This window comes from Myxine glutinosa, chromosome 1 (genome assembly GCF_964187855.1).
Source record: "Myxine glutinosa chromosome 1, kmMyxGlut1.1, whole genome shotgun sequence".
NCBI classification, from domain to species: Eukaryota; Metazoa; Chordata; class Myxini; order Myxiniformes; family Myxinidae; genus Myxine; species Myxine glutinosa.
Window position 1 is genome coordinate 94966417 of NC_136261.1, and position 13553 is coordinate 94979969.

A 13553-nucleotide genomic window follows, 5' to 3' on the forward strand; every position below is an offset into this window, starting at 1 on the left:
GACGAAAAGTGACGAGGAACCGCTTCCGGATGGCAGTTGCACAAACGGGAGAAAAGAGGAACAAAAGAGTGGAGGTGGGCTATAAATGAGGCATGAATTGTCATAATTCTTAAATGTTGAACTTTCTGAAAATGTATTTTTGGACAAATCGTCTGAATTATTTGTCCTTTAATTCTTTTTCACTTCAGTATTTGGAATGCTTAAACCTAGATTTACCCAACTATGAATTCTTATTTTATGGCACACAGTAATCCCAGGGGATTAAATGTACATGTTTCCTTAGAGTGATTGGTTGATGGGATATATAGTTTTTAAATCAAATCAATATCTGACTGTTGACTGTCGTGGCTTGTGTGTTCAATATTTACGTCTTCCTCGCTGTAGATTTCATGACATTTTGACGGCAGTACGTGTGGATTGTGTGAACTTTTCTCGGCGTTGCTTGAAAAACCACCCAGAGTTTGCTGCAACGCTAACTGGTAAGCTAAGATTTCAGCAGAATTCACAAAATGTATGGCTGTCTGTGCAATTGCAGTTACAAGTTTGGTCAGCTGGTGTGCGTATGTTGGAACATGGTGAGTAACATTCTGTGAGGGTATGGGCACACACTGACAATAACTACAATAAAGCGTTGTTTTATTTCACCAGCCTGAAACAAAAAGTGGGTATGTCTGGAAGTTTCCTGCTGTGCTAATATCGTACTTTGTATACCAACGGAAAAAAGTTCCTGTGCATCATTTACACCTATATGCAACAAGAAATGAAAACAAACACATCACGTTGTTTGGTCTTGTCAATATTTAGTGTTTGATAAACATGCAATCGACATGAGAGGCAACATGTGTGCAAGACATTTCTCCAGAGGCTCCAAGAGCCATGCGGTCGAAAGTCAGTTAACTCTGTATCTGGTGTGTCCACCATTTGCGTTGACACAGGCTCGGCAACGGCACCTCATTTACGACAAAAGATGGTTGAACAAGGCTTGAGGGATGTCATTCTAGATCTGTACCAAGGCCTGCCGCAGTTGGGCCAACGTTGCCAGCTGCTTTTGAAGATGGCGCAATCGTCGTTCCATTTCATCCCACACATGTTATATGGGAGAAATATCAGGTGAAACACCTGGCTAGAGAACTGTGGGGATGTTCTGTTGTGTGATTAAGTCAGTGACCACTCGTGTGACGTGAGGTGCACGCGTTATCCTGTTGATGTGTGATGTGACGTCCATGAACCTGCAGGAACGGGAGGACATGGGGACGCAGAATTTCATCCTGTCAAATTGATGACATACTGCTGGGTTCTGTGATGTGTGGTGATGCCTCCCCATGCCATCATGCTTCCACCGAATGACAAACGTTGCACAACACATGCGTCAGTGTAACGTTCCCCTTGCCATTGATAAACATGACAACGGCCGTCACTACTGTCAAGATGGAACCTCAACTGATCTGTAAAAAGGATAGCATCCCAATGTCGTCTCCTGAAACTCAGACGTTGTCCACACCAAGCTAGGCACGCATGTCGATGACGTGGCAACAAAATGAGACGCACTGCTGGTTGTCGTGCTTGGATGTTATGCTGACGTAACAGACTCCTGAAAGTTCTGGCACTGATTGGTTGCAAGCCAGGGATGCTGCGAGCCGTCAAAGCTGCTGTCTGGAGCCGATTCCTAGGGTGCATCAACTGGATATGCTTATCCTGCTGATGTGATGTAAACTGTGGTATCCCAGAATGTGGATGGTCCCTGATGTTGCCAGTTTGTTGATAACGTCTCCAGAGTGACTTATGGTGTTCCGATGAACACCAAAACGCCTAGCCACAACGTCTTGTGGCATTCCTGTCTCAAGCATGCCAATAGAAAATAGGTGTTCATTTGTGGAAAGATGTGGCATCACGTTTATGACGTTTAGACGTCAATACAAATTAATGTTTTTCACTGTTGGGATGATTAACTGAATCATGTTGCATTGCAATTTGCTCAGTACCCTGTGTAGCACTCTCCCGCGACTCGGTACACGGGCATGGTAATTTGTGCTTGCAGTGCACAGTATGCACGTGCAAATTCTGGATATTCACTGGTAAACTGAGGAATACATCAAGGCACATGTTGGCTGATCATTATATAGCTAGGGTACATGGCAGTATCATTTCCTCAGCCACCAAAGGTGGATGGAAGTTATGTTTTCACCCCCTTCTGGCTGTGTCTTTGTTTGTTTGTCTGTCAACAAGATATCTCAAAAAGTTGTAGACGGATTTGGACGAAATTTGATAGAGGTTGGGTATGTGACTAGGATGAAATGATTGGAATTTGGTGAAGATCCGGATCTGGATCTGGATATGAGAATTTGTAAGTGATTCTTCACAGTTGAGAACTTTCGTGAACTGAGTGGCGTGCTGATGAGGAGGGGAGTGTCGTTGAAGCTGAAGGGAAAGGTGTATGCTGCATGTGTGAGAAGTGTTATGATTTATGCGAGCGAGACATGGGTAATGAACGTGGAGCAGCAATGAAGGCTGGAAAGGGTGGAAATGCGAATGGTTCGGTGGATGTGTGGAGTATCGTTGAGAGGAAGACAAATGATGAATTGCGAAAGATGATGGGAATAGAGCCTGTGATGGATGCTGTGAAGAGGAACAGGTTGAGATGGTTTGGTCATGTGTTGAGGAAGGATGAAAGTGACTGGTTGAGAAGAGTGATGGAAATGAATGTAGAAGGAAGTAGAGGACGGGAAAAACCGAGAAAGACTTGGCTAAAGATGGTGGAAGAAGAAATGCGGGCAAGGGGGTTAACAAGGAGAGATGCAGAAAATAGAGCAAAATGGAGAAGATTGTCATGGGGACCGTAAGGCTAACCCCCGCTCTAGCAGGGAAAATGGCCTTAAAATGCATGTTGTTGTGTTGTTGCTTCACCGTTGAGAGATAGAGCAAAAAACGATAGTAAGCAATATATCTCAAAAAGTTGTGCACAGATTCGAATGAAACATGGTGGACAAGTTGGGTGTGTGACGACGAATCGATTCGATTTTCGTGTAGATTCGAATCCGGATCCGGATGAGAATTTTTTTTTTCTTTTTTTTTTTGGTGATTCTTCACCATTGATTGATAGGGCCAAAATCCGTATGTAGCATGATATCATGATATCACAAAAAGTTGTGGACGAATTATGACAAAACATGGTGGATGAGTTGGGTAAGTGACAAGAACAAGCTGATTCGATTTTGGTTTATTTCTGAATCCAGATCCGGCCTATCAGTGGATAGAAAACATAAACTGTTCAGTCTGGCCGGGAGGTATGCTCTCTACCGAGTGCCATTCTAGTTTTGTGTATTTTTTTTTTACATTGCACGGGAAATTTTTTCTGTTGGTCTATCTAGATTCTAGTTGATATCTTCTTTTGCCTTTTGATTGTCAATCATTGAAAAGTTAAACAAATGCATAATATTTATTTCTGAAACGGAATAATAATGGTCACCATTTCTGATCACTTACCGTTGGAGGCAGCTTGAAAGGGGAATCCACAGCACATCATGATGTAATGCCAAATTCCCTTGTGCAAGCAGATATGCAACATCTGAATACAGTATATATTGAAATCCATATTGACTGAAACACAATGTTAAGAACTTTGGTTTGAAAAACGCAGGCAGCAAAATTAACTTGTGTTATTAAAGTTTAAATTTCTTAAATTTATGTAACATTAATTGTGATGTTGAATGTACACCTGTTGGCATGTATGTGTTAACAGCCCTTCTGGAGACTTGTTCCCATGATGCAGATATGACCGTGCGACTAGCGGTGTGTGAAGCTATCGCCTGTGCAGTGTGGGAGCAGCCCCACTTGCAACAAGCACAACAGCTGCTGCATGTCATGAGTGACTTCACGCTGGATAAAAAGGTACATGCAATTATTATAACCAGTGAGGTACCCATGCTACGCATGGGTGGGAGGCCAGAAGCAAACAGAAAATGCAGAAACGGCGAATGCTAAAGCATGAAACCAATAAATTCCACATTACTGTAGCACCTTCAGTCACACGTCAGACATGGACAGCAAGTTAGTGAAGGACTTCCACGAAAAACGGACCTGTTCGCAAACAAACGGGTATGTTTGTTCCATACTCAGTTAATGGCAAATCTGCATATGGCGATACACAAATTCACGTGTAGAAAGTAGAAATCAGCACAGCATTCCATCATTCACTTGAACTCGATATCTCTTTTTTTCATTCCAAACAGCATAACTCCAATCACAAATTAAATAACATTAATATAAAAAATAAACTTTTAACAACATTCGTGACATCAACAAATATTTATATCCTGATGTGAAGTTCTGTACGGTTGGGTGAACACAATTACGAATTCAAAACCGTAATTGTATTCACTCAATTCCAATCATCCATTGATACTTTAACAAAACGATTACCATGATTAACATTTAACGATTTAACATTACGAATGAATGACGGTTGTATTTGGATATTATCAAAGCCGCGCAATGCCGGCATCTGTCCACTTCCGCATTCGCGGCAGTTTCATAATTGTCATCAGAATCTAAACAATATTTGTAGAATTTCAATTAAATTTCAATTTCTTTCTTGGGAAAACCACATTTCCAAGCTGGCTGCCAAAGCCAGTCGCCGACTGGGCATCCTCCGTCGTGCGAAGTCCTTCCTTGGCACACCTGAGCTCCTCACCACATACAAGGCTTTCATCCGCAGCTCAATGGAATACTGTTACCCCCTCTGGGCCGGTGCTCCTGCCTCACACCTAGCTCGGCTTCACGCTGTTGAAACCAAAGCTTTCAGAATCATTGGAATCTCCCGCGATGAAGCTAACTCTGAGGGCCTTTCACTCACTCACCGCAGGCAGTTTGGTGGTCTTTCTGTCTTCTACCGACTCCTCTCCGGCCTTGCTCCCCCAGCTCTCTCTGGGCTCTGTCCCCCAAATATTCCTACAGGTCGCACAAGATCTGCCAGTAACCCTCTTATGGTTAAACTGCCAAAATCTAGGCTCTCTGCTCACCTTCACTCTTTCATTCCCCTTTTCTCCCGCCTCTGGAACAAACTCCCCCACTCTCTTCAATCCCACTCCTCACTCCAGGTCTTTAAAACAGCTGTTCACCACCATCTCTTATCTTCCCCCATCCAAAACCTGGATCTTTTCTACCCCCGCTAATTCACCCCAAATACACTTTTTTGAAATTCCAACTTCTTTCCTGGAAGTCCTTGCAGTGTCCATATGTTTTATACCTCTCCCACCTCCCCTCAAGCCCTCTCCCTCCCACAGTTCTCTCGATGTCCCTGCTCTCAAATGTTGTGTTTGTGTCCTTCCCCCTCTCTCTCCCCATCTTGTCTACCACTTCCCTTATTTTGTGTTTTATGTGTCGGTTTGACTTTTTGTGTGATTAATGTTCACTCTTTCACGAGCCTCGATCTTGTATACAAAAAAAAAAAAAAAAAAAGCCACATGACTTCATATCGGTAAATATTATTCCATCGTGTTTGGAAAAACTGGAAAATTGGAAACTTGGAAAAACAATATAGCCTATTTTACTCCCAGGGGTCCCAGGAATACCCACCCAAAATATCGTTGCGATCGATTCAGCCGTTTTTGCGGTACCTGGGAATGGACAGACGGACATTAGGTGAATTATAGTAAGATTATTTGAAAGAGTATTCCGAAGAATGTTTCAAGTTGTTGATTGATGTTGACTGAAGAAAAACTTGATATAAAAGTTTACTTTGGCCTCCCCTCTTCCAACAGGAGGGGATATATATATTTTGTGTGTGTGTGTGTGTGTGTGTGTGTGTGTGTGTGTGTGTGTGTGTGTGTGTGTGTGTGTGTGTGTGTGTGTGTGTGTGTGTGTGTGTGTGTGTGTGTCTTATCAACATCAATCATCCAGCCATAAATGGTTGAATTGAAATCCTTATCCAAAAATCTGAAACTTCATATATCTGATCCACAGCTCGATATGAGTGAATAATTAAATTTATGACGTACATAACCCATGCCAAGATACTATGTGACATAATAGGGTGCATGAATGATATGGGTGTATATATGAATGAATGAATTCATTCAATGATATGGGTGTATGGGCCACAATAGCAGAGGGCCATATTAGTAGAGTGTTCAGTTATTTGTGAAATTGGGAATGCTCACCGCCAGAGTGGGTAAATGTCGTTTGTACTCTAATACACTGTTCTTGTTTCATTTTTATTTAATGTTTAAGGCACCATGCCCATCCTTAAAATGTTTGTCCTAAACAAGTCTGAGGGGTATATGTGTAGGGATACAAAAGAAGAGAAAAAAGAAGAAGAGAAGAATGATCAAAGATTAAGGAGGTAGAAATTTATATAATTCTTGAAAGGAAAGCAAGTAATCGGCAAATAATTCGAAATTGATGCATCATGTGAAAAAAGCTACTTGCATAGCTCTTTGTTCTACACCTAGTTATGGCCGAGTAAGTGTTTGTGGAGAAGAGCCGAGTTCGACTCCAACCAAATTGACTACATGCTTCTGGAGCCTGTTTAATAAGGACAGATGACAGGCTGGTGCCTCGGCCTAAATGTGGCAACAGTACTTCATAAGTGGGCATATAGTTGTCTTATACAAATAGAAGACAGCATCTGGAGGTAGAAATTTCTGGGCTCGACAGAGACGAGCAACTCGCATGGAAGCACTCTGCAATACCTGATATATAGTTCTTCCAGCTGAGATTAGGGGAGATATTAAAGACCAAATAGGCACAGGTCTGATGATTTTGATAAGATCCAATGACCCATATACACAGAAGGAAAAGAGCAGTCTCTAGAACGAGACAAGGACAGCAATTTAGTCTTCTTGGCATTGAAGGTTACCAGCCAATCGTGACCCCACTTCAACACATTCTCCAAATTATTGTTTAGTGAGGCACAAACGTCACTATGAGAAGTGTTACTTGAATTAGGGGTTACACAGTAGAGTGTGGAATCATTGGCATACATGGCAATCTGGGATGAAACATTTATCAGACAAGTCATTGATATATATATATATACCAGAACTAGAGTGGCAATCTTCGACATCGCGACGTCGACCGATATGCCTCCACCCACATTATTACATCATTATACATACTTGAACCAAGTTTGACTTGGATCCCTTCAGCCGTTCTTCAGTTATCACGGTAACGAAATAAGTTTTACTTAAGTTGACATTTGACCTCATGACCCCAAAATCTCAGTTGATGTTTACATCATGATACTTGTACCAAGTTTTATTTAAATTCCTTCAGCTATTCTAAAGTTATCACATTTTTACCTGACATGACCTCTGACCTTTGACTTCTTGATGTCATAATCCAATCGTTAAAAATTTTGTTGGCAAGGTATATAAAGACTAAAGACTGGTTACAGTGTTTAGAGCACTTAGAATCACCAGGAAGTTCGATGGACCTGGCATAGGCTCTTTGCAGGCTTTGTCCAACTAAATTATTCGACATTAACAATCAGATATGTAATATTCAAAGTGTTATATAGTTAAAGTAAGTGCAACAATAGAATTGAAGGCTGGAGCAAAATCCCTCACCCACCCCACCCCAACCCCTTAACACGATAGACGCCCCATAATAACCCAATTAATTTATGACCAATACCAGCATGGTTATTTGCATTGTTCTGTTCAGTTTGCACTTCAGTTATGTTGGATTGCCAGCAATATTGCAAAAAAAAAAATTGTATTAAATAACACCAATATGACATCATCGCCCCCATTTCAGACACTTTCTCAGAGCCGACCCCCACCACAGACTTTAGCCTGTCGAAAAATGTTATACCACAATCTGGAGTGACACCTACCCTAGAAAAATGTTATACCACAATCTGGAGTGACACCTACCCTAAAAAAATGTTATACCACAATCTGGAGTGACACCTACCCTAAAAAAATGTTATACCACAATCTGGAGTGACACCTACCCTAAAAAAAAATTATACCACAATCTGGAGTGACACCTACCCTAAAAAAAAATTATACCACAATCTGGAGTGACACCTACCCTAGAAAAATGTTATACCACAATCTGGAGTGACACCTACCCTAGAAAAATGTTATACCACAATCTGGAGTGACACCTACCCTAAAAAAATGTTATACCACAATCTGGAGTGACACCTACCCTAGAAAAATGTTATACCACAATCTGGAGTGACACCTACCCTAGAAAAATGTTATACCACAATCTGGAGTGACACCTACCCTAAAAAAAAATTATACCACAATCTGGAGTGACACCTACCCTAGAAAAATGTTATACCACAATCTGGAGTGACACCTACCCTAGAAAAATGTTATACCACAATCTGGAGTGACACCTACCCTAGAAAAATGTTATACCACAATCTGGAGTGACACCTACCCTAAAAAAATGTTATACCACAATCTGGAGTGACACCTACCCTAGAAAAATGTTCCAGAAGAGTTTGCCCTAACAGAATGTGCCACCAAGCCTTGTACGTGGTGTGGGTTGAGTGAGACCTTTTTCACAGGCCTTGCTCCTGGACCACATTTGCCTGATTGTAATGTCACAAAAGGTGCAATATTACATTCATCCTCCCTTGCATATTTTAGTACATAAAAAATTGTAAAATCTTTTTTATTGCAATCTTGCAATAGATCTTGGATCTTGCTGACCAACTTTTATTGCATTATCTCCTTAAATACCCACATACGTGGGTGGCATGCCAGGTATGTATTGGTTCACGAGTTATCAATTGACCAGTATATTCGTCATGTGTGTGCGTCTGTCTGTGTGTCTGTGTGTCTGTCTGTCCGCAGCATAACTACCCGATGATATCATCCGATCTTGATGAAACTTGGGTGGGAGGTTGATATCATGATCTAGTTGTGTCCTGCCTAGAGTGGGCGTATTGTGCCCATTGTGGGCGGAGCCACACCCGAAAAAGATGTCTTTTTAGGGGGTAATCGAGTTCAAGCTACATCTTCTCCGAAGGAGTTGGTGGAATCTGACAGGGGTTTCGGTATTTGGTTAGGCCAATGTCATGTGTCGGTGGAATCTAGCCCCACGGAGCTCGATTTTTCATTTTTCATTTTTAATTTTTTAATTTTTTCATTTTTTTTATTATTATTTTTTTCATTTCATTTCTCACCGACTTTTCGGTATTGTGTAGCTAACCTCATAACTGATTATACATTATTTTCTATCTCATTTCAAGGTCAGTAACCTTGGTTTTGACATTTCCGGGCCTGGCATGTCCAAGCCTGTTTCGGTTATAGTCCGTCCTTTGTCATTGAATACCGCTCGCTCGTGAACCATCGTCGTCTCCTGACTTGTTTGTTTTATCATGCATATATTCATAAGTTATAGAAACAAAGATAAGCCACAAATCAGATTTAAACTGTGCTTCATGCTCTCTGTTTTCTTTAGAGTTCAATACGTCATGCGGCATTTACCGGCCTGGCTAAGGTGTATCATCACATCCAGTATTGGATGGAAAGCGAAGAGGATAGGTCCCAGTTCTTCTGGTTGGCTGAGCGAACATTGCATTGCTATTATCAAAACATCATGGAGGACAGGTAAGGGTGTACATAAGAAATTAATATTGTGTGCCTGAAACGAGAATTTTAATTGTAAAATCTGACCATTTACCATTGTCAGTGCTGCTTTTGTACGTGCATGTTGTACTTTTCTTGCTCAATTGTTATTCTTGGGTTATCATTGATCCTTTGTGTTTTTATATGCACCTGTGATAATTTTCCGACTTCTTCCTCTTATCCAGTTTTATTCTCACTTTTCCTAATCCTTTTAGTAATCGCTTACTCCTTTTTTTTCACATATAAAACATATTGCATTTCTTGCCTTACACAATCTGGAGTGTTTCATCACACATTTTGATTTATTTAATGGACGAGAAGCACCCGCTCCCGACAGGAGCTGCCAGGTGTATCATGTTATTATCTTTATGATCATAACAACCTCACATTGGTGGAAGGGGAAGATAAGTTGTGAATGTAGTTACAACTATCCAAATTGTTCTCTTCCTCGTTCTCCATCTCCATTCTCATACCTTATTCTCAAACACTCGTTCTCAAACTCCATTCTCAAACACTTCTCGACTCTCTACAGATTCTAACCATGTACCATATTCACTCCAAAAAACACACCGCAAACCATACAAATCCATTCAGTAGCACCTCAATAGCAACCGCCAACACGTTTAACACAGCAGAGCCTGGCCGCCAGTGCTGCCAGCTTTCTTATCACTGTGCTGCCAAACCACCAGCGCTGCTGGAGTTGTACCAGCAGCTTCACATATCACATCTCTGCAACCAATCATGATGACTGGATCCCAAAGCACCATCCAATCAGTGTGGCTGGATTACGCAAAGCGGACATGAGAGGCGAAAGAAGGGAGGGTAATAAAATCCTTGGTGGACCAGTTCTGTGGAGGGGAGAGAGAAGCTCAAGTAGAATTGGTTCAAGAGCAGCTTCAGGGTGAACCACACCAAGCGCCATGGCTGGACAACGTAACATGATGAGCACAGAACAACAGGTGGATTGGCTTGCAGGCGTGGTCGTCACCTCCCCACGGACAGTACCTCTTTATATGCGTCTTGTAAAACCAACCATAAACTCTCGAGCAAAGAAAGGATCAACAGTGATTCTCCCCAGAACTGACTTCTTTCCATACACGTCTTACATACGCATCCTACACCCTTGCATCTTCCAGCGCACACACCTCATTGACTCACCTGGGATTGCAGATGGCAACCAAGCCCATAACAGGTCTTTTCAAAACCTGCATTGCATGCACCCACATGCACTGTACCTCCCACCTGCACTTCGTACTCACCTGCACCACACACCCTATTCGTTACCATGTGAGCTGTGCAGCTCACGTAAGGGTGAGGCTGGGGTTGACAGCATACACCACCTACTTCGCTTTTATGTCTATCAGCCTTTCTTTTCTCCCTCTCCCTGAATAATTGAGGTGCATATGTGTGTAGATTCGTATTAAGATGACTGACTAAGGGGCTTATGGGTTAGGGGTAAGATCTTTCTTTGTGATACTGTTTTTGCTTTGTAAATACCTGCGTTTGCCTGTAAATACATGTCCTTTGCCAAATCTTTTATAAACTGTTTCCAACCTGCCTGATCATCTTTTCTTCCATTGGTTGGACAGTGTGTGTAAAGAGTAGACGGGAGTTCTGCTCCGCAGTTTCATTTTAGTTCGCATTAGCCAGCGTTACTGTATCCACTAACTGTATCGCTTGGCTGATCTGAATGGTAATAGTGGAGCGCTGGGATGCACGGTCCTTATCTGGGGTGATTAATTTGCCGGAAGGTAATGCGGGATTGGGAAGCGAGGATTCTTCCTAAATTAATCATCTCAGACGACATCTGGGATTGATTTGCAACTCGTCATGCCACAGATTTATCTGCGGCTCGTCAGCTTAAGGGTCTTAGGTCAGGAAGTGGGTCCGAGAAGTTCCCTTGTGTCTCAGACTGGTGGAACCCATAACAATACGGTACAACATACATAATACATACAGTCGTGGCCAAAAATATTGGCATCTTTGCACTTTTTTAAAATAATGCACCATTTCTTCCAAAAAATTGTTGAAATAAAAAAATATTTTGGTATCCACATATGTATTTCTTTGGTTTGCAGTGGAACAAAAAAAAAAGCTAAAAAAATTACTAAATCTTAGCTTATTCCACACATAAATCCTAAAATGGCCCAGACAATATTATTGGCACCTTTTAGAAGTTGTTAGAAATACAGACTTGGCATTTAATATGGAATATATATTTTTTCTTGACTTGGGTTTACTTTCTGAACTCAGTATATCAATCTGGTGAGTTTATTTTACCCTTCGGTGATGTTTTTGTTGAAAGAACCATGTCACTGATTGTCTTTCGCAGCAAGAAGTCAATAACAGGATTATATCACAGGTGGCGTGACAAAATGTAAGGACAGGTGCATTTGACGATTGGCTTCACAATCGGGTATATAAGGGTTGTTACGTTCTGTATTAGTGGAAAACAACTGCTGCACGTCTATAAAAGTTATTGCCGCTTCCTCTGGAGATGGTCCGTCAATTGACAATGCTGTTTGTCATGGAGTGGTGGCTTTACGAAATTCTGGCATGAAACAGCGTGCTATTGCTCGGCAGTATGGCATCACTCAAGGTCAGGTGTCAAATATCCTGAAACGAAATGCTCAGAGGGGTGTCCCTACTCCAATACCGAGGCCAGGACGTCCACGCAGAACCACAAGGAGAGATGATCGCCAGCTGCACCGGTTAGTCTGCAATGGCCGTACCAAGTCAGCTAATCGGCTTAGGGCTGAGTGGCAGCAACTGACAAATGTGCCTGTATCGAGAAGGCTAGTCAACCAACGACTGGTTCAAGCAGGCTATCGTGCCAGGCGTCCCCTGAGAAAGCCATGCCTGACCAGACAACACAGCCAGCGCCGATTGCAGTGGGCCAGAGAGCACCGTCAATGGCAGCCAGGACACTGGAATCACGTGACCTTCAGTGACGAGTCTAGATTTCTGGTCTATCGTCAAGATGGTCGCGTCCGAGTGCGCAGACAAGTGCATGAAGCCCACAACGAAGATTGTATCGTGCCAAGAGTCCAAGCTGGAGGTGGTGGGGTGACCGTTTGGGCTGCTTTTCATGCAGGGGGCAAAACTAACCTGGTTGTTCTGAATGGAAACCTGAACCAGTTCAAGTACAGGGTCATTCTGGAAGAAACATTGCTTCCATTTGCTCGTGCAGCCTTTCGAGGAAACGTTGTCTTTCAAGATGACAATGCACGGCCTCATCGTGCTCGCATGATCCAACACTTTCTTGCTGACCGTGGTGTAGAGCATATTGAGTGGCCTGCCATGTCCCCGGATCTGAATCCGATAGAGAACTTGTGGGCAGAATTAACGCGTCAAAGCAACAACTCGGACCAGCAGCCTACCTCTGTGCGTGAATTGCAGCAGACTATTGTCACTGCATAGCAAGCGATTCATGTCCAAACCTTGGCAAATCTCGTGAACAGCATGCCTCGACGTGTACGTGCTCTCCTGAATGCTCGTGGGGGTTACACGAAGTACTGAACTGTAATTTTACTGTCTGTAATCCCAGTCATGATTTAGCTTGTGTTTTTGTTGAAATTCTTTTTGGCTAATGTGCAAAATAAAGAGATACTTCTGGAAAACGTACAGAAGTTTAACACAGTACTGTCCGTGAATTGAGTTCGATATCAGTTTACATCACTTTCAAGGATCAATTTATTTGCTTCGAAATGTCAAATGTAGTTTTTGTTTCTTTTAAAGGTCACATTAACAAAATCTAGAATAATTTCAACATAATTCCAATGAACTTTTGGTTCTAGGTCATCTTGAAAAGTAAGTTCACCCCCACAAAAAAAAAATCCATATTAAATGCCAAGTCTGTAATTAGATTTCAAGCAGGTGATTCTCCTTTACTTTGACATTCAACTCACTTGTGGTGAGTTGCTGGTGCCTGAAATATAAAAATTACTCATTCAATCAGTTTGA

At 42.0% G+C, this 13553-nt stretch overlaps 1 protein-coding gene across 1 annotated transcript in view; it reads left to right on the plus strand.

The window, feature by feature from the left end:
- LOC137426526 (sister chromatid cohesion protein PDS5 homolog B) overlaps positions 1–13553 on the plus strand; it is a 253471-nt gene that overhangs the window by 66772 nt on the left and 173146 nt on the right. The window contains exons 10-12 of the mRNA XM_078774894.1: positions 385–479; positions 3740–3888; positions 9424–9572. Of these exons, the coding sequence (XP_078631020.1) occupies positions 385–479; positions 3740–3888; positions 9424–9572 (393 nt within the window). The remainder of the gene's footprint in view (positions 1–384; positions 480–3739; positions 3889–9423; positions 9573–13553) is intronic.